This window comes from Patagioenas fasciata, chromosome 36 (genome assembly GCF_037038585.1).
Source record: "Patagioenas fasciata isolate bPatFas1 chromosome 36, bPatFas1.hap1, whole genome shotgun sequence".
Taxonomy (NCBI): domain Eukaryota; kingdom Metazoa; phylum Chordata; class Aves; order Columbiformes; family Columbidae; genus Patagioenas; species Patagioenas fasciata.
Window position 1 is genome coordinate 3711116 of NC_092555.1, and position 22127 is coordinate 3733242.

The following is a 22127-nucleotide window of genomic DNA, read 5'->3' on the forward strand; positions in this document are numbered from 1 at the left end:
CGACGGGTCCCCCCCTTTGGCAGTGAAAGGGGTGGGGGGGCCCTTAAATGCAGGAGGGGGGCAGGAAGGGGTTGGGGGGGTCCAGAGCACTGGGGTGGGGGGGGTCCCAATGCTCTGGGGGGGTCCCCAGTGTCATAGGGGGGTCCCTCAATGTCATGAGGGGTCTCAATGCAATGGGGTCTCCTCAGTACTGGAGGGGGGTCCCTAATGCTGGGGGGCTCCCCCAATGCTGGGGGGGGTCCCCCAATGTCATAAGGGGTCTCTCAATGCAATGGGGGTGTTCCCAGTGCCACGGGGGGGTCCCTAATGCTGGGGGGGGCGGTCCCAATGTCATAAGGGGTCTCAATGCAATGGGGGCATCCCCAGTGCCGTGGGGGGGTCCCCAATCTCATAAAGGGTCCCTCAATGCCATGGGGGGGTCCCCAGTGTCTTGGAGGAGTCCCCAATGTCACAAAGGGTCCCCCAGTGCCATGGGGGGGTCCCCAATCTCATAAAGGGTCCCCCAGTGCCATGGGGGTGGTCTCCAGTGTCTTGGAGGAGTCCCCAATGTCACAAAGGGCCCCCCAGTGCCATGGGGGGGGTCTCCAGTGTCTTGGAGGAGTCCCCAGTGTCATAAAGGGTCCCCCAGTGCCATGGGGGGGTCCCCAATCTCATAAAGGGTCCCCCAGTGTCATGGGGGGTCCCCAGTGTCTTGGAGGAATCCCCAGTGTCACAAGGGTCCCCCAGTGCCATGGGGGGGTCCCCAGTGTCTTGGAGGAGTCCCCAGTGTCACAAGGGTCCCCCAGTGCCATGGGGGGGTCCCCAGTGTCACAAAGGGTCCCTCAAAGCCATAAGGGCTCCCCCAGACCCAGGGGGGTTCCCCGATAGAACAGGGGCCTCCCCCAGCCCTGGGGGGGTCCCCAATGCGAAGGGGGCTCCCCCAGCCCCCTACTCGAGGGGCGGCGCGGCCGAGGGGCTGGCGGGGCCGGAGCTGCCGGCCGCGCCGCGGGCGCCGCTGTACTGCCCGATGAAGGAGCCGTCCTCGTTGAACTGCACGTCGGCGCTGCCGCCGTACCCGGCCAGGCTGTCGTCGCTGCCCAGCGCGGCCCCCGGCGCCCCCAGCGACCGCCCCGAGCTGCCCGACGCCTTCTCCTCCCCGTCACTGCCCAGCGCGGGGGCACCGGGGTCAGCAGCACCGCCGACCCCGCTGCCGCCACCTCCCCAGCACCCCGTGACCCCCAGGGATGCAGTGACACGGTGCCCCCCCGGGATGCGGTGACACCCCCAGGATGCGGTGACACCCCCAGGATGTGGTGACACCCCCAGGATGTGGTGACCCCCCCGGGATGCGGTGACACCCCCAGGATGCGGTGACACCCCCAGGATGTGGTGACACCCCCAGGATGTGGTGACCCCCCCTAGGATGTGGTGACCCCCCCGGGATGCGGTGACACCCCCAGGATGCGGTGACACCCCCAAAGATGTGGTGACACCCCCAGGATGCAGTGACACCCCCTAGGATGTGGTGACACCCCCAGGATGCGGTGACACCCCCTAGGATGTGGTGACACCCCCAGGATGCGGTGACACCCCCAAAGATGCGGTGACACCCCCAGGATGTGGTGACACCCCCAGGATGCAGTGACACCCCCTAGGATGTGGTGACACCCCCAGGATGCGGTGACACCCCCTAGGATGTGGTGACACCCCCAGGATGCGGTGACACCCCCAGGATGTGGTGACCCCCCCTAGGATGTGGTGACACCCCCAGGATGTGGTGACACCCCCAGGATGCGGTGACACCCCCAAAGATGCGGTGACACCCCCAAAGCCGCGGTGACACCCCCGTCCCCCCCTTACCTCTCCAGGGACCTGCGGGAGCGGCAGCAGCAGCGGGAGAGACAAAGCGTCAAGGGGGGGGAAGCAGCGAGGAGGGGGGGAAGCTCCACCCCCGGGGCAATTAGTAATGAGGGGGGGATAATGAGGAGGGGACTGATCAGCAGAAGGGGACTAATTAGCAGAAGGGGGGCAATCAGTGAGAGCAGGGCAGGGAGCAAGCAGAGGGCGCCAGCAAGCTCCGGCCCCGCCCACCGCGATAAGCCCCGCCCACCGCGATAAGCCCCGCCCCAAAGGCACGGACCACGCCCCCTCAGGCCCCGCCCCCACCTGTACTCCCCGAAGGTCTCGTCCTTCATGGGCCGGGCCTCCGAGTCCACCTGCGTGTCCTCCTTGTCCTTCACTGGGGGGGCACGGATCGGGTCAGGGGGGCCGGGACCCCCCCCAGCTCTGGGGACCCCCCCAGGGCCCCCCTAAAGCTTCAGAGCCCTCCCTAGGGCCCCTCCCATGAAACACCCCCCCCACTGACCCCTCCCACAAATTGAGGACCCCCTCCCAAGCCTTGGAGAACCCCCCACAACTTAGGGGACCCCCCCACAACATAGGAGACCCACTCCACCTTAGGGGACCCCCCCCCAACTCAGGGGATCCCCCCAGCTTAGGGGACCCCCCACAACTTAGGGACCCCTCTCACAACTTACGGGACCCCTCACAACTTAGGGATGCCTCTCAACTTAGGGGACCCCCCCAACTTAGGGGATCTCCTCCAACTTAGGGGATCTCCTCCAACTTAGGGGACCCCCCCCCAACTTAGGTACCCCCCTCAAAACTTAGGAGATCCCCCAACCTAGGGACCCCCCCCCAACTTAGGGCATCCCCCAACTTAGGGGACCCCCCCCAACTTAGGGGACCCCCCCACAACTTAGGGACCCCCCCCAACTTAGGGGATCCCCCCCAACTTAGGGACCCCCATCACAACTTAGGGGACGCCCCACAACTTAAGGACCCCATCCCCAAGCCTTGGGGACGCCCCATCACTTACGGACCCCCCAAACCCTGGTGAAAGCCTTTACCAGCCCGAGAGCGCCCGGGGGGTCCCAGGGCCCTGGGGGGGCGGGGGGGGCCTGGGGGGGTGCAGAGGGGTCCGGGGGGCGCGGGGGGGTGCAGAGGGGTGCAGAGGGGTCCGGGGGGCTCACCCGAGTACTTGCCCCCCTTGCTGCGCCGCAGGAAGCAGAGGCCGAGCAGCAGCAGCAGCAGCAGCACCGCCGCGCTCACGAAGCCGATGAACCAGCCCTCGCTGGCGAAGCCGCCGGCCGGGCGGGGGAGCACTGGGGGGCAAGGGGGGTAAGGGGGGTCAGCGGGGGGGGCACTGGGGGGCAAGGGGGGGGCAAGGGGGGTCAGCGGGGGGGGCACTGGGGGGCAAGGGGGGGGCGGGGGGGGGCACTGGGGGGCAAGGGGGGTCAGCAGGGGGGGAGCAAGGGCGTCAGCGGGGGGGGTCATTGTGGGGAGGGGATGGCGGGGACCCCCCCCCGAGCAGCCCAGTGGGGGAAAACCAGCACTGGGGGGGGGGGGGGTGAGGGGGAAAAGGGGGGGTCCAAGGGGGAAAAGGGGGGTCCAAGGGGGAAAAGGGGGGTCCAAGGGCACCTGTGGGCACTGGGCGGGGTGGAGGGAGCCCGCGGGTTTGGGGGTTCGGGGGGGCTTTGGGGGTGTTGGGGGTGTCAGAGGTGTTGGGGGTGTCGGGGAGGTTTCGGGAGGGTTTTGGGGGTGTCAGGGGGTTTGGGAGTGTCAGGGGGTCTTGGGGGGTTTTGGGGGCATCAGGGGTTCCCGGGGGGTGTTGGGGTGTCAAGGGGTGTCGGGGGGTGTCAGGGGGTTTGGGGGGGTTTTGGGGTGTCAGGGGGTGTCGGAGGATTTCGGGGGGTTTTGGTGTCAGGTGGTCCTGGGCGGTGTCAGGGGGTGTCGGGGAGTGTCGGGGGGTGTTAGGGGCTTTGGGGGGGTTTTGGGGGTGTTGGGGTGTCAGGGGGTGTTGGGGGGGTGTTGGGGGTGCCGGGGGTCCGGGGGGGACTCACGGGTGCCGTTGGTGTGCACCTCGCTCTCCCAGAAGGCCACGCGCTCCCCCGAGTGGTTGCGCCCCACGAACTGGACGCGGTAGGAGGTGCCGGGGCGCAGCTCCCCCAGGCGGTACCGGCCCAGCGAGGAGTTGGCGCGGCCCGACGTGCGCCACGGCTCCTCGGCTGCCGCGGGGGCGCGCACGGGGTCACCCACGGCCCGGCCCGCCCCGCGGCCCCGCCCCACGGCCCCGCCCCGCGCCCCGCCCCGCGGCGCGCACGGAGGGACCCCCAGGCCCCACATCCCCCATCCCCAGCAGGGAACCCCGCCTCACCCACACCCCCCACACACTCTACATGGACCCCCCAAATCCCACACTGATCCCCAAACCCCACATGGACCCCCCAAACCCCACATGGACCCCCAAACCCCACATCACATTCCCCCTCCTCCTCCACTTCATCCCTCCCCACTCAGGACCATTCAAACCCCACACGGACCCCCACAAACCCCCCCCCGGGACCCCCAACCCTACATGGACCCCCCAAACCCCCCCGGGCCCCCCACCCCCCAAGGACCCCCAGCCCCCCCGGGCCCCCCGCCCTCACCGCTCTTGCTCATGTACTGGACCTCGAACTCCACGTTGTCCTGGGGCTGCGCCAGCGTCCAGCGCAGCTCCGTGAAGTCCTCCCCCACCTCCCCCACCACCACGCTGCCCAGCGCCGGCAGCACTGGGGGGGGGGTCAGCAGCGCGGGGGGGCCCCGATCCCCCCAACCCCCCCGGCCCCCAGGCCCTGCGTGCGCCCCCAAAAACGGGGCAGCGCCCCCAAACGGGGCACCCCCAGCACCAGCCCCACCCTGTGCCTTGGGCCACCCCCTGGTGCCAGCTCCATTCCCCCCCCCCCCCCATTTTCGGGGTCCCCTCCCTGTTCTGATCCCCCTCCCCACAATGGTTCCCCCCCATCTCGGGGTCCGCTCCCCATTTTCGGGGTCCCCTCCCAGTGCTGGGATTCCCCCCTCCCCACTTTTGGGGTCCCCCCCGGTGTCATTCCCTCCCCACTTTCGGGGTGTCCCCCCGGTGTTTGGTCCCACCCCATTTTGGGCCCCACCCCATTTTCGGGGTCCCCCCCATCTTGATGTCCCCCCCATCTCGGTGTCCCCCCCATCTCGGGGTCCCCCCTCATCCCGGTCCCCCCCATTTCAGTGTCTCCCCCCACCCCGGTGTCCCCCCATTTTCGGTCCCCCCCGCCCCGGGGTGCCCCCCATCCCGGTCCCCCCCCCATCCCGGTCCCCGCTCACCGGGCTCCGGCACGAGGCTGCCCACGCGCAGCAGCGCCGGCCCCGCCCCCGCGCGGGTGAGCGCGCGCAGCTCCAGGCGGTACCGCCCCCCCGGCTGCAGCCGCGACAGCGACGCGTTCAGGGCGGCGGGCGGGAGCGACAGCGGCGGCGGCGGCGGCGCCTCGGGGGCGCCCACTGCGGGGAGCGCGTCGGAGCGGCCCGGAACACCCCCGGCGCCCCAGTGCCCCCCAATGACCCCCAGTGCCCCCAATGACCCCCAGTGCCCCCAATGACCCCCAGTGCCCCCCAATGACCCCCAGTGCCCCTCGGCAGCGCCCACTGCGGGGAGCGCGTCGGAGTGGCCCGGAACACCCCCGGCGCCCCAGTGCCCCCAGTGCCCCCAATGACCCCCAGTGCCCCCCAGTGCCCCCCAATGACCCCCAGTGCCCCCAATGACCCCCAGTGCCCCTCGGCAGCGCCCACTGCGGGGAGCGCGTCGGAGCGGCCCGGAACACCCCCGGCGCCCCAGTGCCCCCAGTGCCCCCCAGTGCCCCCAATGATCCCCAGTGCCACCCAATGAGCCCCAGTGCCCCCAATGACCCCCAGTGCCCCTCGGCAGCGCCCACTGCGGGGAGCGCGTCGGAGCGGCCCGGAACACCCCCGGCGCCCCAGTGCCCCCAGTGCCCCCAATGACCCCCAGTGCCTCCCAGTGCCTCCCAGTGCCCCCAATGACCCCCAGTGCCACCCAATGACCCCCAGTGCCCCCAATGACCCCCAGTGCCTCCCAGTGCCCCCCACTCTCCCCCAATGACCCCCAGTGCCCCTCAATCCCCCCCAATGACACCCAATGCCTCCCAGTGCCCCCCAGTGATCCCCAGTGCCGCCCAGTGCCCCCCAGTTACCCCCAGTGACCCCTAATGACCCCCAGCGTCTCCCCATTGCCTCCCAGTACCCACAGGGCCCCCCCAGTGACCCCCATTTCCCCCCAATGTACCCCAGTTCCTCCCCAGTGTCCCCCCAGTGCCTCCGGCGTCCCCAGTGCCCCCGGTGTCCCCAGTGCCCCCGGCGTCCCCAGCGTCCCCGGTGTCCCCAGTGCCCCCGGTGTCCCCAGCCCGTCCCGGTGTCCCCAGCCCGTCCCGGTGTCCCCAGCCCATCCCGGTGTCCCCAGCACCCCCGGTGTCCCCAGCGTCCCCAGCAACCCCGGTGTCCCCAGCGTCCCCAGCGCCCCCGGCGTCCCCAGCACCCCCGGTGTCCCCAGCGCCCCCGGCGTCCCCAGCGCCCCCCGTGTCCCCAGCGCCCCCCGTGTCCCCAGCGCCCCCGGTACGCACGCAGCCGGTACTGGAGCAGGAACCCGGTGAGGACGCCGTTCGGGTGCCGCGGGCGCTGCCACTCCAGGGCCAGGCTGGTGTCCCCCACCCGCTCCACGCGCAGCTCCTCGGGGGGGCCCGGCACTGCGGGGACCCCGACACTGAGCCCCGGGGGCACCAGGGACAGGGGACCCCAAACTGAGCCCCGGGGGACACTCGGGACAGGGGACCCCAAACTGAGCCCCGGGGGACACCAGGGACAGGGGACCCCAAACTGAGCCCCGGGGGCACCCGGGACAGGGGACCCCAAACTGAGCCCCGGGGGACACCAGGGACAGGGGACCCCAAACTGAGCCCCGGGGGCACCAGGGACAGGGGACCCCGACACTGAGCCCTGGGGGACACTCGGGACAGGGGACCCGACACTGAGCCCCGGGGGCACCCGGGACAGGGGACCCCAAACTGAGCCCCGGGGGACACCAGGGACAGGGGACCCCAAACTGAGCCCCGGGGACACCAGGGACAGGGGACCCGACACTGAGCCCCGGGGGCACCAGGGACAGGGGACCCCAAACTGAGCCCCGGGGGCACCCGGGCCAGGGGACCCCAAACTGAGCCCCGGGGGCACCCGGGACAGGGGACCCCAAACTGAGCCCCAGGGGCACCCGGGACAGGGGACCCAACACTGAGCCCCGGGGGACACTCGGGACAGGGGACCCTGACACTGAGCCCCGGGGGACACCAGGGAGCGGGGACCCCGAACTGGGGAGGATGTGGGGTGTGGGGTCTCCAGAGCACTGGGTGTCCCGGCACTGGGGTCCCGCGGTGGGGGGGTCCCGGCCCCGGGGGTCCCGCGGTGGGGGGGTCCCGGCACTGGGGTCCCGCGGTGGGGGGGGTCCCGGCCCCGGGGGTCCCGCGGTGGGGGGGTCCCGGCCCCGGGGGCCCCGCGGTGGGGGGGGTCCCGGCACTGGGGTCCCGCGGTGGGGGGGGTCCCGGCCCCGGGGGTCCCGCGGTGGGGGGGTCCCGGCACTAGGGGTCCCGCGGTGGGGGGGTCCCGGCCCCGGGGGTCCCGCGGTGGGGGGGTCCCGGCACTGGGGTCCCGCGGTGGGGGGGGTCCCGGCCCCGGGGGTCCCGCGGTGGGGGGGTCCCGGCACTAGGGGTCCCGCGGTGGGGGGGGTCCCGGCCCCGGGGGTCCCGCGGTGGGGGGGTCCCGGCCCCGGGGGTCCCGCGGTGGGGCCCGGGGGTCCCTCACCTCCCTCGGGCGTGTGGAAGCGGATCTCGTCGCTGGGGGGCCCGTCGCCCCGCCCGTTGAACGCCAGCACCCGCAGGCGGTAGCGGCTCCAGGGCCGCAGCGCCCCCAGCAGGGCCCCCCGCGCCTCTCCCGCCACCGTCAGCACCCCGGGGGGGGCGGGGCCGGGCGCGTGCCGCCGCGCGCGCTCCCCCACCCAGCCCTCGCGCCAGTACAGCACCTGGGGGCACGTCGGGAACACCCCCATAGACCCATAGAACCGCCCCATAGCCCCATAGACCCCATAGACACATAGACCCATAGCCCCATAGACCCCCATAGACCCCATAGACACATAGACCCCCATAGCCCCACAGACCCCCATAGCCCCATAGACCCCCATAGACCCCCATAGCCCCATAAACCCCATAGACACACAGACCCATACACTCATAGCCCCATAGACCCCCATAGACCCATACACCCCATAGACTCATAGACCCCACAGACCCCATAGCCCCATAACCCCCCCAGACCCCCTCCCAGCCTTTGCTCCAGTACAGCACCTGGGGGCACGTCAGGAACACCCCCATAGCCCCCCACAGACCCCAAAGCCCCCCATAGCCCCCACAGACCCCCCATAACCCCACAGTCTCCCCCCCAGCCCTCACACCAGTACAGCACTTGGGGGGCACGTCAGGAACACCCCCATAGCCCCATAGCCCCCCCGTACCCCCATTTCCCACCCCGTACCCCCATTTCCACCCCCGTACCCGGAATCCCCGGAGGTGCCCGCGCAGCTCCTGGGGGGTCCCCGAAAAGCTCCAGCGCACCCGCACGCTGCTGCTGTTCAGGATCTCGACCCCCACGTTCTCGGGGGTCACCAGCGGCACTGGGGGGGCAGCAGCGTGAGCCCCCCAAACCCACACACCCGGGGGGCTGCGAACCCCCCAGGATTCGGGGACCCCCACCCCATCAGGATTTGGGACCCCCACCCCATCAGGATTCGGGGACCCCCACCCCATCAGGATTTGGGACCCCGACCCCATCAGGATTTGGGACCCCCACCCCATCAGGATTCGGGGACCCCCACCCCATCAGGATTTTGGGGATCCCACCCCATCAGGATTTGGAACCCCGACCCCAGCAGGATTTGGGACCCCGACCCCATCAGGATTCGTGGACCCCACCCCATCAGGATCGGGGCCCCCACTCACGGTCCTCCCCCGAGTATCCGATGACCAGGGGGGGCTCGGGCCCCTTCCCCGCCTCGTTCAGCGCCTGCACGCGGATCTCGTAGGGGCTGAACGTGGGGGTGCCCCCCACCACCACCGGGGGGGCCCCCACCGTGCGCTCGCTCCAGCCGCCCCCCGGCTCCCGCCACTGCACCCGGTACCGAACCTCGGCCGCGTTCCAGTCCCCGGGCGCCAGCGGCTGCGGGGCGGACTCAGCACCCCCGCCCAGACCGGCCCCGGGGCCCCAGACCGGCCCCGGACCCCCAGACCGGCCCCGGACCCCCCAAACCGGCCCCGGGCCCCCAGACCGGCCCCGGGCCCCCCAGACCGGCCCCGGACCCCCAGACCGGCCCCGGACCCCCCAAACTGGCCCCGGACCCCCTGGTGGACCCCATCAAACCCCCCGACACCCCCAAACCTGCCCTAACCCCCCTGACGCCCCCAAACTGCCCGCAATTGAATGGACTCCCCAAACCTGCCCCAACCCCCCCGACCCCCCCAAACCTGTCCCCAACTGAATGGACCCCCCAAACCTGCCCCAACTCCCCTTGACCCCCCCAAACCTGCCCGAACCCCCCTGCCCCCCTCACTCCCCCTGACCCCCCCAAACCTGCCCCAACCACCCCGCGCCCCCCCAAACCTGCCCCAACCCCCCTGACCCCCCAAACCTGCCCGAACCCCCCTGTCCCCCTCACCCCCCCGACCCCCCCAAACCTGCCCGAACCCCCCTGCCCCCCTCACCCCCCCGACCCCCCCAAACCTGCCCCAACCACCCCGCGCCCCCCGCCGCCGGCCCCGGACGCCTGGGTCCGCTACCTGCCAGGTGATGACCAGGTTGGAGGTCTCGTTGCCTTCGCCCTTGACGCCCCCGGGGTTGCGCTCAGGGGCTGGGGGGGCACAGAGGCTCAGCGACCCCCCCGCCGCACGGAGCCCTCGGGGCGCGGGGGGGCGCTCACCGGCGGGGGGGGTGGCGACGGCGGCGCTGGGGGCGCTGGGCTCCCCCCGCCCGTAGGCGTTGGCCGCCAGCACCCGGAAGCGGTACCGGCCGTACGGGGACAGCGGGACCCGCGCCCAGCGCTGCCCCCCCGGCACCGTCAGCCGCTCCACGAAGCGCCCGGGCGCGAAGATGCCCTCCTCCTCCTCCACCACGAACTCTGCGGGGCACGGGTCCCTCAAAGCCCCCCGGGACCCCCAAACACCCCCCAGAGCCCCCAGGATCCCCCCGAGCCCCCCGGGACCCCCAAACACCCCCCAGAACCCCGCAAAACCCCCAGGACCCCCGGGACCCCCAAACACCCCCCAGAACCCCGCAAACCCCCCGAGACCCCCAAGCACCCCCCAGAACCCCACAAACCCCCCGGACCCCCCCAGTATTCCCCCGGACCCCCCAACACCACCCAGAACCCCCCAAGACCCCCTGGACCACCCAGAGCCTCCCAGGAACCCCCCGGACCCCCAGCACCCCCCCAGCCCCCCGACATCCCCTCGGACCCCCCAGAACTCCCCAGAACCCCCCAGAACTCCCCAGAACCCCCCAGAGCCCCCCAGGACCCTCCCGGAGCCCCAGAGCCCCCAGGACCACCCCAGACACCCCGGACCCCCCAGCACCCCCCAGGACCCCCCAGGACCCCCCCAGGACCCCCCCAGGACCCCCCCAGAGCCCCCGGCCCCTACTCTCGATGGGGCTGTTGTGCTCGTCCCCCGGGGTCCAGCTGAGCCGGACCTGGCGCTCCCCGTCCTCCAGCACCTGCAGCTCCCGCACCGGGCCCGGCCGGCCTGGGGGGCACGGGGGTCGGGGGGGCACGGGGGTCAGGGGGGCACCGGGGGGTCGGGGGTGCACGGGGGTCAGGGGGCACCGGGGGTCAGGGGTGCACGGGGGTCAGGGGGCACCTTGGGTGAGGGGGGCACCGGGGCGGTCGGGGGGGCACCGGGGGTCAGGGGGGCACCGGGGGTCAGGGGGGGGCTGGGAGAACTGGGGGGAAAGTGGGGGGAAACACGGGGGAAAACCAGGGGGGGAACCTTGGGGAAACTGCGGGGAAACTGGGGGAGCTGGGGCAGAACTGGGGGAGCTGGGGCAGATTGGGGTCCCCGGGGCAGATTGGGGTCGCGGTGCGGAACCGGCGCCACCGGGGGACGCGGGGCAGATTGGGGTCCCCGGGGCAGATTGGGGTCCTGGTGCGGAACCGGCGCCACCGGGGGACCCGGGGCACATTGGGGTCCCTGGGGCAGATTGGGGTCCCTGGGGCAGATTGGGGTCCTGGTGCGGAACCGGCGCCACCGGGGAACCCGGGGCAGATTGGGGTCCCCGGGGCAGACTGGGGTCCCCGGGGCAGACTGGGGTCCCGGTGCGGAACCGGCGCCACCGGGGCCGGGCCGGGGGTCTCACCCACGACGCGCAGCTGCGCCTCGGCCTCGGCCGCATCCAGGCGCGTCCACGCGCGGCACGAGAACGTCCCCTGGTCCCCGTAGTCCACGCCGGCCACCGTCAGCGTGTCCCCGCTCAGCACGTACCTGCGGGGGGACACGGGGACGTGAGCCCCCCCGGGGGGGAGGGGGGACCCCAAGACCCCCGGCCCTCACTTGTCGCTGTCGGGCGCCTCGCGCAGCGGCCGCCCGTCCTGCCGCCACTCCAGCCCGCGGGCCACCAGCGCCGGGTCGTAGGTGGCCACGCAGCGGAACGTCACCGTCTCGCCCTTCTTGGCCGTGACGCTGCGGGGGGGCACCTCGATCCGCGTCGCCGCTGGGGAGGGGGGCGCAGAGGGTTAATGGGGGGTTAATGGGGGGCTGGAGTGGTCTCGGGGGTCACGGGAAGAATTTGGGGGGGGCCTGGAGGGTCTGGGAAATGATTTGGGGGGGAACCCGGGGAGGATTTGGGGGTCCCAGGGGAGTCCTGGGGGGGATCTGGGGGAGATCAGAGAGCTCTGGGAGGTCCCAGGGAGGATTTTGGGGTGCCTGGGGGGTCCCAGGAAGGATGTAGGAGCCTCGGGAGGGATTTGGGGGGGCTCAGGGGGACTGGTGGGGGTCCCAGGAGGATGTGGGAGCCTCGGGAGGGATTTGGGGGGGCTCAGGGGGACTGGTGGGGGTCCCAGGAGGATGTGGGAGCCTCGGGAGGGATTTGGGGGCACAGGGGGACTGGTGGGGGTCCCAGGAGGATGTGGGAGCCTCGGGAGGGATTTGGGGGCACAGGGGGACTGGTGGGGGTCCCAGGAGGATGTGGGAGACTCAGGAGGGATTTGGGGGCACAGGGGGACTGGTGGGGGTCCCAGGAAGGATGTGGGAGCCTTGGGAGGGATTTGGGGGCCACAGGGGACTGGTGGGGGGCACAGGGGGACTGGTGGGGGTCCCAGAAGGACGTGGGAGCCTCGGGAGGGATCTGGGGGGCTCACGGGGACTGGTGGGGGTCCCAGAAGGACGTGGGAGCCTCGGGAGGGATTTGGGGTGCCAGGGAGGTTTTGGGGTCCTGGGGCACCTCTGACGTCGAGGCGCGCGCTGACGCTGGCGTTGCTGTGGGCGTTGTGCGCGCGGCAGGCGAAGCGGCCCCCGTCCCCCCGCCCCACGGGGCCCAGCCGCAGGGTCCCGTTGGTGAACACGAACGCCCGGTCGTCCTGCAGCGCCGGCTCCAGCGCCGCCGTCAGCCTGGGGGTTCACGGGGTCAGGGGGGGCTCCGGGGACCCGGCGGGGGGGGGGGCTGGGGAGGGGGTCTCGCTCACCACTCGACGGTGGGGGCGGGGGCCCCGAAGGCGCGGCAGTGCAGGAACGCCGTCTGGTTCTCCACCACCGCGTACGGCGTCGCGTCCGGCGTCAGGATCCTCACCGGCAGCTCTGGGGGGGCGTGGGGCGGTCAGAGGGGCGTCCGGGCCCCCCCAAACCCCAAACACCCCCCCGAACCTCCTAGGACAGCCCCAGGCATCACCACGGCAACAGGAACCCCCGGTTGCCACGGAGGCAGCCGGGCTGCTGTGGGAGCAGCAGGTTGCCATGGCAACCAGCTCCAGGCTGTGTTTCCATGGTGACGGCAAGGTGAGGGGTGCACGGTTGCCATGGGGATGGTTGCTAAGGGGGACACCCGGGGACGGTTGCCAGGGGGGACACCCGGGGATGGTTGCCAGGGGGGATGGTTGCTAAGGGGGGATGGTTGCCGGGGGGGGATGGTTGCTAAGGGGGGATGGCTGCCAGGGAGACCCGGTTGCCACGGAGATGCGGTTGCCGTGGGGATGTGGTTGCCGTGGGGGGATGTGGCTGCCAGGCAGACCCGGTTGCCGTGGGGATGCGGTCGCCGTGGGGACGCGGTCACTGTGGGTACCACATCCGCGGGCGGGAACCCCATGGCACGGGGATGCCGCCACGGCAACGCCCCCACTGCGGGGACAGTCCCCAGGGAGGATGCGGTTGTTGGGGGCGATGCCGTTGCTACGGTGACGGTTGCCAGGGCAACCTGTTGCTGTAGGGATGCTGTTGCCCGCGGGAACGCCCTTGGCGGGGGGAGGGCTGTGGGGGTGCAGGTGGGGGGATCCCGGTGACTCAGGGGGATCCCAGTGACTCAGGGGGAGCCTGGTGGCCAAAGGGGGATCCCGGGGGCCAAAGGGGGGTGCCGGGGGCCAAAGGGGGATCCCGGGGGCCAAAGGGGGGTGCCGGGGGCCAAAGGGGGATCCCGGGCGCCGCGGCCCCGCTCACCCACGACGTAGACGTAGGCGTTGGCCAGCAGGCGCCCGTGCCGGTTCTGGGCCTCGCACTGGGCCACCAGCGTGTCGTTGGGCTCCAGCTGCGACAGCACCAGCGCCCCCTCCCGCACGGCCCAGCGCGGCCCCCCCGGCGCCTCTGCAGCAGAGCGGGGGGGTCAGGGCACCCCCGGGGAGCCCAGAACCCCAGGAACGCTGACACCCCCCGTAAACCCTCACACCGCCCCCCCACGGACCCAAGAACCCCCCAGGGACCCCAGACGCCCCTCCTGCGACTGCAACACCCCCCACCCTCTAGGGACCATCCGAGGGACCCCAACAATCCCCAAAGGACCCAAAATGCCCCGCGCTGTCCCTACCGTCGATGGGGACGCCGTTGAGGCGCCAGCGCAGGTGGGGCCGCGGTTTGCCCCCCACCACGCAGTCCAGCCGCGCCGTCTCCCCCGGCCCGAACACCCCGCTCTGCGGGCGCCGCACCCAGTACGGGGCCGCTGGGGGGGACACGGTCAGGGACCCCCCAGCACCCCCGCCCCCGCCCAGTGCCCAGCCCAGCGCACCCCAGCGCCCCCAGGCCCGCCCTGAGCGCGCCCAGCGCCGCAAATACCACCCCAGTGCCCCCAGCACCATCCCAGTACCCCCAGCACCACCCCAGTGCCCCCAGCACCACCCCAGTGCCCCCAGCACCCACCCCAGTGCTCCCAGCACCCACCCCAGTGCTCCCAGCACCACCACAGTGCCCCCAGCACCCATCCCAGTGCCCCCAGCACCACCCCAGTGCCCCCAGCACCATCCCAGTGCTCTCAGCACCCACCCCAGTGCCCCCAGCACCCACCCCAGTGCTCCCAGCACCATCCCAGTGCCCCCAGCACCCACCCCGGTGCTCCCAGAACCACCCCAGTGCTCCCAGCACCACCCCAGTGCCCCCAGCACCATCCCAGTGCTCCCAGCACCCACCCCAGTGCTCCCAGAACCACCCCAGTGCCCCCAGCACCACCCCAGTGCCCCCCAGTGCTCCCAGCACCACCCCAGTGCCCCCAGAACCACCCCAGTGCCCCCCAGTGCTCCCAGCACCCACCCCAGTGCCCCCAGCACCACCCCAGTGCCCCCAGTGCCAACCCCGGTGCCTCCCAGCGGCCCCAGCACCCACCCCAGTTCCTCCCAGTGCCGGCTCCAAGCGGCTCCAGCGCCCCCAGCCCCGGCGCCCCCCAGCCGCCCGCAGCCCCGGCCCCGCCGCCCCGCTGCCCCGGTACCCTCCACGGTGACGAGGTGGCTGCGGCGGGCGCTGCCCTGCGCGTTCTCGGCCACGCACTCGTACTCGCCGTCGTCCGCCTCCTCCACCGCCCGCAGCCGCAGCGTCTTGTTGAAGTTCTCGAGCGCCGCGCGGGCCGGCAGGGCCCCGTTCAACCGCTGCCACCGCACCGCGGGCGTGGGGCTGCCACGCGGGGACAGCGGGGTCGCGGCCGTGGAGACACCGCGGGGGTGGAGGCACCGCCGGGACCGACATCACCCCCCCGGGACCACCGACGTCACCCCCCGGAACCACCGACATCACCCACCCGGGACCGACATCACCCACCCGGGACCGACATCACCCCCCGGGACCGACATCACCCACCCGGGGCCACCGACATCACCCCCAGGAACAACCGACATCACCCCCCGGGAACTACCGACATCACCCCCCGGGACCACCGACATCACCCCCCGGGAACTACCGACATCACCCCCCGGAACCACCGACACCGCCGGGACCGACATCACCCACCCGGGACCGACATCACCCCCCCGGGACCGACATCACCCACCCGGGACCGACATCACCCACCCGGGGCCACCGACATCACCCCCAGGAACAACCGACATCACCCACCCGGGACCACCGACATCACCCCCCCGGAACCACCGACATCACACCCCAGAACCACCGACACCGCCAGGACCGACATCACCCACCCGGGACCACCGACATCACCCCCCCGGGACCGACATCACCCACCCGGGAACCACCGACATCCCCCCTGGGACCGACATCACCCCCCTGGGACCCACCAACACCCCCGGGAACCACCAGCATCCCCCAGGGCCAGGAACCAGCACCATCCCCCGGGAGCCACCAACACCCCCAGGATGTCCCCAGGTCCCCGGACGTCCCTGACACCCCAGGACTCCTCCGGGCCTCCCCGCCCCCCGCGCCCCCCGGACTCACAGCCCCTCGGCGATGCACTCGAGCACCAGGGTCCCCCCCCGCAGGGCGATGTGGGGGGGCTGGGATTCCGGGGGCACCACAAGTCGGGGGCGGCGGGACTGCACGGAGTTACCTGGGGGAAGAGGGGGTTAGCGGGGGGGACACCCCTGAGATCCCCAGAGCCTCCCCAGAGGCTCCCCAGAAACCCAGAGACCCCCCAGAACCCCAGAGACACCCTGAGAACCCCAGAGACCCCCCAAGAACCCCTGAGACAGCCCCAGAACCCCTGAGACTCCCTAAGAACCCGAGACACCCCCAGAATCCCAGAGACCCCCCCAGAATCCCAGCGACCCCCTAAGAACCCCTGAGACATCCCCAGAATCCAAGGGACCCCCTAAGAACCCCAGAGACCCCCCGAGAACCCCTGAGACACCCCCAGAATCCCAGAGACCTCCCCAGAATCCCAGCGACCCCCTAAGAACCCCTGAGACCCCCCCAGAATCCCAGAGACCCCCCTGAGAACCCACCAATAAACCCATGGACCCCCCCCGAATCCCCCAGGGACCCCCACCAGAACCTCAGGGCCCCCATGCACCAAGGGGCTGGGGGTCCCAGGGGGTGTCAGGGGTCCTGGGGTCTCTGGGGGTGCCAGGGGTGTTTGGAAGTTCTGGGGGGGAGTTTGAGGGTTCCGGGTGGGCTCTGGGAGTCCTGGGGTCTCTGGAGGTGCTGGAGGGGCCTCGGGGGCTCTTGAGCGGGTTTTTGGGGTCCCCACTCACTGGGGCGCACGCGCAGGTCGAGCGGCTCCTTCTGGATGATGGTTCGGGGCCCCAGGTAGTGCGCGTGGCAGATGTAGTCGGGGTGACTGTCCCCCGCCAGCGCGTTGGCGAAGTACAGGAAGCCGTCCTGGCCCATGCTGACCCGCGCGTCCTGCGCGATGTGCATGATCCCTGCGGGGCACGCGGGGCGTCAGGGGCTCCCCAGAGTCCCCCGGGGGGGCAGCATGGCGCGGTGTGGGGTGCAATGGGGGGCTGGGGGGCAGTGAGGGGGATTATTGGAGGGCGAGGGGTCGTGGGACCCCAGGAGGGTATCAGGGGTCCCAAGGGGTGTGGGGGTGAGGGGTGGTATGGGGGTGCCTGGGGTGCAATGGGGTGCAGGGGTGTGTTAAGGGGGGGCAGAGGGGCTGGGGGTGCTGGGGTAGCTTAGGGGTGCAGTGGGGGATAAAGGGGTGCAGTGGGGTTGGGGGGTGCTGGGGAAGTTTGGGGGTGCTGGGGGGACAAGGGGGTGCAGGATCAGCCCCCCCAGCTGCTCACGGCTGTTGAGCCAGTAGATCTTGGGGGGCACGGCGCTTTTGGGGGGGTCACAGGGCAGCACCACGGGGTCCCCCTCCTCCACTTCCACCGGCGTCACCTTCTCCTTGGGCCACTGCGGCGTGTCTGGGGACAACAGCGGCTGGGGGGGCGCAGGGGGCGGGGGGGCCCCCCAAACCAGCCTGGGACCCCCACTCCCAGGGGTTCCCCCTGCCCCCCACACCAGCCTGGGACCCCCACTCCCAGGGGTTCCCCCTGCCCCCCAAACCAGCCTGGGACCCCCACTCCCAGGGGTTCCCCCTGCCCCCCCAAACCAGCCTAGGACCCCCACACCCAGGGGTTCCCCCTGCCCCCCAAACCAGCCTGGGACCCCCACTCCCAGGGGTTCCCCCTGCCCCCCCAAACCAGCCTAGGACCCCCACACCCAGGGATTACCCCTGCCCCCCCCAAACCCGCTGGGAACCCCAATGTCCAGATCTTGGGGGAGGGGGTGGGGCAGGGAAATCGGGGTGCAGCAAATCTGGGGGGGACCCTGTGGGATCTGAAGGCTCCCGGGGGGATTTCAGGGACCCCCCCCATTAGGCTCTGGGGGGATTCTGGGGACCCTCAGGGGGCTCTGGGGCACCCAGGGATATTTCGGGGACCCCAGGGCGGGTTTGGTGTCCCCGGGGGGATTTCAGACAGGTTTAGTGTCCCCGGGGGTACTCGGGGAGCCCGGGCGGGTGGGGTGTCCCGGGGGTACTCGGGGAGCCCGGGCGGGTGGGTGTCCCGGGGGTACTCGGGGAGCCTGGGGCGGGTGGGGTGTCCCGGGGGTACTCGGGGAGCCTGGGGCGGGTTTGGTGTCCCCGGGGGGATTTCAGACAGGTTTAGTGTCCCCGGGGGTACTCGGGGAGCCCGGGCGGGTGGGGTGTCCCGGGGGTACTCGGGGTGCCCGGGCGGGTGGGTGTCCCGGGGGTACTCGGGGAGCCCGGGCGGGTGGGGTGTCCCGGGGGTACTCGGGGAGCCTGGGGCGGGTGGGGTGTCCGGGGGGTACTCGGTGTCCCGGGGCCGGGGTCTCACTCTCGGCGATGACGCGCGCCTCGGGGCTCAGCGCGGTGCCCAGCGCGTTGCTGGCCCAGCAGCGGAACCGGCCCTGCAGGCGCCCGGCCTGGCTGGCGTTGATCACCAGGGTCCCCACGCCTGGGGACACCGTCACCCCCGTCTGCTCCTCGGGGGCGAACGGCTCGTCCTCCCGCGTCCAGCGGTACCTGCGGGCGGGGGACACGGGGGACGCGGGGGATGCGGGGGATGCGGGGGGGACGCGGGGGATGCGGGGGACGCGGGGGACGCGGGGGCGCACGGGGGTTGTGGGGGACGCAGGGGTGCACGGGGGACACGCAGGGGACACGGGGGACATGGGGGCGCACGGGGGACATGGGCGCACGCGGGGGATGCGGGGGACGTAGGGGACGCGGGGGTGCACGGGGGACATGGGGGCACATGGGGGACACGGGAGACGCGGGTGACACAAGGGATGCGGGGGAGATGTGGGGGACGTGGGGGACACGGGGGCGCACGGGGGACACGCGGGGGACACGGGGGCGCACGGGGGACACGCGGGGGCGCACGGGGGACACGGGGGACACGCGGGGGCGCACGGGGGACACTCACTGGACGGGGGGGTTGCCGGTGGCCGCGCACTTGAGGACGACGTCGTCGCTGGGGAACACGACGAGCTGCTCCTGGGGCTGCTCCGTCAGCTCGGGGGGCTGCAGGACTGCGGGGGGGTCACACACCCCGGGGACCCCCAGGGACCCCCCAAGACACCTGGGTACCCCAGAGCCCCGAGAGGCCGCCCTGACACCCCCCAGGGTGCTGCACACCCCCCGGGCACCTCGGGGATCCCCTGGGAACCCCCAGGGTCCTCAGAGCCACCCAGAGCACCCCTGGGATCCCAGAGCCCACCCAGGAACCCCCAGGACCCCAGAGACTCCCCCAGGATCCCGGAGCCCACCCAGGACCCCCCGAGTCCCCCCAGACTCACGCTCGTGCAGACCATCTGCGTCATCCCGGGGGGCACAGGGGGGAGAGACACAGCGGTGAGCGGGGGCCGTGAGCGTGCAAAGAGTCCTCGTGCAACAGTGAGCGTGCAAAGAGTCTTCATGCAACAGGGTGAGTGTGCAAGAGCTCTTTGTACAACAGTGAGCGTGCAAAGAGTCTTCATGCAACAGGGTGAGTGTGCAAGAGCTCTTTGTACAACAGTGAGCGTGCAAAGAGTCTTCGTGCAACAGGGTGAGTGTGCAAGAGGTCTTTGTACAACAGTGAGCGTGCAAAGAGTCTTCATGCAACAGGGTGAGTGTGCAAGAGGTCTTTGTACAACAGTGAATGTGCAAAGAGTCTTCGTGCAACAGGGTGAGTCTGCAAAGAGTCCTTGTGCAATAGTGAGTGTGCAAAGAGTCTTTGTACAACGGTGAGCGTGCAAAGAGTCCTCGTGCAAGGGTGGGTGAGTGTGCAAGGTATCACCATGCGAGGGGAGCAAGCGTGCAAGGGCTCCTGGTGCAAAGGGGTGCACGAGCCCCCCGTGCCAGGGTCCCACACTCACACTCGCGGGGGATGGTGATGGCGGCTCCGGGCGCCCCCAGCGCCAGCAGCAGCAGGAGCCCGAGCCCCCGGGGCAGCGCCATGGCCGGGGGCCTGGGGACACACACGGGGTGACCGTCACCCCCGGGGACCCAGGCATCCGGGACCCCCCCCGCCGCTCCATTGTGTGGCGGCCACCGCCTCCCCTCCCCCCCGCCCCAAGGATGCGCCCGTTTCCATGGCAACGCCTAATGAGGGAACCTGTCACCTTGGCTCGGGACCCAGGCGTCCGAGCGGCCCCGCCCCCATCCTCGTCAGCACCCTGGACAGGGGACCCAGGCGGCCGGGACCGCTCCCACCCGCGGGAAGGACCCAGGCGTCCGAGCGCACCCCACCCCCCCCCCCCGCCCCAGGGGACCCAGGCGTCCGGGCCCCCCCAGGAGGGCCCCCGGGGCGGAAGCGGGGGCGGCCCCGGCGGGAACAACGGGCCCTTGTTGACCCCGCATTCCTGGGGGGGGTGGGAGGGACCGGGCGGTGACCCCCCCCCCCCGGGCGGCACCCAGGAGCCCCGCCCCCACACAAGAGGACCCAGGCGTCCGGGCGCCTCCCTGCTACCCCCCCGCCCCCCATGGACCCAGGCGTCCGGGTGCCGCAGGTGGGGGGGTCAGGGCCCGTGGCACCTGTAGGGAAATGATTGCGATGGGGGGGGGACCCAGGCGTCCGAGTCCCCCCACAGCCCCCCAGGGGACCCAGGCGCCCGGTGACACCGCCCGTGCCCCCCCCCGCGGGCCCCACCCATCTGTTGGACGCGGGCTGGGATCCTATAGAGCCCCTATAGAGCCCCTACAGAGCCCCCCCGAGCCCCCCGGCTGCTGAGGGACCCTGCAGAGCCCCCCGCAGAGCTCCCTGTCCCCATAGGGACCCTGGAGACCCTAAAGACCCCCGCAGCCCCATAGACACCACACACAGAACCTATAGAGCCCCTGGCACAGCGCCCCTGCCCTATAGACACCCTGCTGAGAGCCTATAGAGCTCCCGACACGAATCCCTTGCCCTATAGAGACCCTATAGGCACAGCTCCCCGGCCCCCCAGAGACGCTGTGCAGACGCTATAGGGCCCCCTGCCATATAGACACCACATAGAGACCCTATAGCTCTCCCGGCAGAGCTCCCTGGACTTACAGAAACCCTTTGGAGACCCTATAGGGACCCCCCATGCCCCATATGGCCCCACACTGGATGGCGGGGACCCCCACCCAGCCCTACAGAGACCCCATCACCCCCTCACAGCGCAGCTCCAGCCCCACGGACACCCTATAGATCCACCTGCGCCCCAGCCCAGCCCCATATAGACGTGCTATAGAACCGCTACCCCAGCCCAGCCCTATAGAACCACCTGTGCCCCAGCGCAGCCCCGCAAACATCCCATAGGCACATCCTCACCCGACCCAGCCCCACAAACGGTCCATAAACATTCCATAAAGCCATCTTTACCCCAGCCCAGCCCCAGAAAGGTCCTATAGAGCCACCTTTACCTCACCCGAGCTCTACAAACAGCCTATAGAACCATCTCTACCTCAGCGCAGCCTCACAAACGCTCTATACATCCCTCTTTAGCTCAGCCCGGCCCTACAGACACCCTATAGAGCCGCGGTTACCTCAGCCCGTCCCCGTATACACCCTATGGAGCCACCGTTACCTCAGCCCGTCCCCACATACACCCTATACATCCACGGTTACCTCAGCCCATTCCCATATACACCCTATAGACCCACGGTTACCTCACGCCCATCCCCACATACACCCTATACATCCACAGTTACCTCAGCCCATTCCCATATACACCCTATAGACCCACGGTTACCTCAGCCCATCCCCACATACACCCTATAGATCCACGGTTACCTGAGCCCATCCCCATATACAGCCTATAGATCCACGGTTACCTGAGCCCATCCCCATATACACCCTATAGACCCACGGTTACCTCACGCCCAGCCCCACACGCCCCCCCCGCAGCCGTTTCCCGCCCGCCCGGCCCCGCGGGAGCCCCTTCCCCTGCGCGGCGCTGCCCGGTGCCCCGCTCGGCTCCCGGGGCAGCCCGGCCCGATCCCCCCGGCTGCGATCCCCCCGGGGCAGCCTCGGTCCGATCCCCCCGGGGCAGCCCCGGTCCGATCCCCCCCCGTACCTGCTCTGGCCGCTCCCAGCTCGGGGCTGCGGCTGCCGCGGGGTTGACATAATCCGCCCGCAGGCCCCGCCCCCGTGGGGAAGCCCCGCCCCACGGGGAAACCCCGCCCCCCGCCCCGCCCCCGCGGCCACACCCTGAGACACAGCGGGGAGCGCCCGGACGCCTGGGTCCCCGCGGGGGGATTTGAGCCACTCTCGGATCCCTGGGGAGGGGGCTGAGCCCCCCCGGACGCCTGGGTCCCCCGGGGAGGGGGCTGAGCCCCCTCCGGATGCCTGGGTCCCCCCGGGAGGGGGTTTAGAC

At 71.4% G+C, this 22127-nt stretch overlaps 1 protein-coding gene across 3 annotated transcripts; it reads right to left on the reverse strand.

The window, feature by feature from the left end:
* Positions 1-573: 573 nt before the first annotated feature.
* L1CAM (L1 cell adhesion molecule) lies at positions 574-21906 on the reverse strand. Of its 3 annotated transcripts, XM_071801206.1 has the most exons (29): positions 21828-21906; positions 19662-19753; positions 19104-19118; positions 18731-18836; positions 18140-18327; positions 17084-17206; positions 16550-16720; positions 15795-15906; positions 14839-15020; positions 13948-14079; positions 13584-13727; positions 12620-12731; positions 12379-12545; positions 11490-11649; positions 11296-11420; positions 10584-10685; positions 9866-10063; positions 9726-9796; positions 8892-9108; positions 8448-8566; positions 7699-7915; positions 6468-6590; positions 5161-5334; positions 4470-4592; positions 3882-4046; positions 3012-3143; positions 2146-2218; positions 1840-1851; positions 574-1141 (listed from the first exon to the last, which is right to left on the reverse strand). In XM_071801206.1, exons 1-29 carry the CDS (start codon positions 21875-21877, stop codon positions 928-930), a joined length of 3819 nt encoding a protein of 1272 aa, XP_071657307.1. In that variant the 5' UTR covers positions 21878-21906; the 3' UTR covers positions 574-927. The 3 variants fall into 3 exon arrangements, with proteins under 3 accessions (XP_071657307.1, XP_071657309.1, XP_071657308.1); XM_071801208.1 differs by lacking the exon at positions 19104-19118; XM_071801207.1 differs by lacking the exon at positions 1840-1851.
* Positions 21907-22127: the final 221 nt, after the last annotated feature.

Coding starts and splice junctions, on each gene's coding strand:
- L1CAM (XM_071801206.1), bottom strand. CDS start 21,877: ATGTCAACCCCGCGGCAGCCGCAGCCCCGAGCTGGGAGCGGCCAGAGC. Junction 12,546..12,619: donor CCCGCCCCCACCGTCGAGTG/GTGAGCGAGACC, acceptor GTGAACCCCCAG/GCTGACGGCGGCGCTGGAGC. Junction 2,219..3,011: donor CAAGGGGGGCAAGTACTCGG/GTGAGCCCCCCG, acceptor GTGCCCCCCCAG/TGAAGGACAAGGAGGACACG.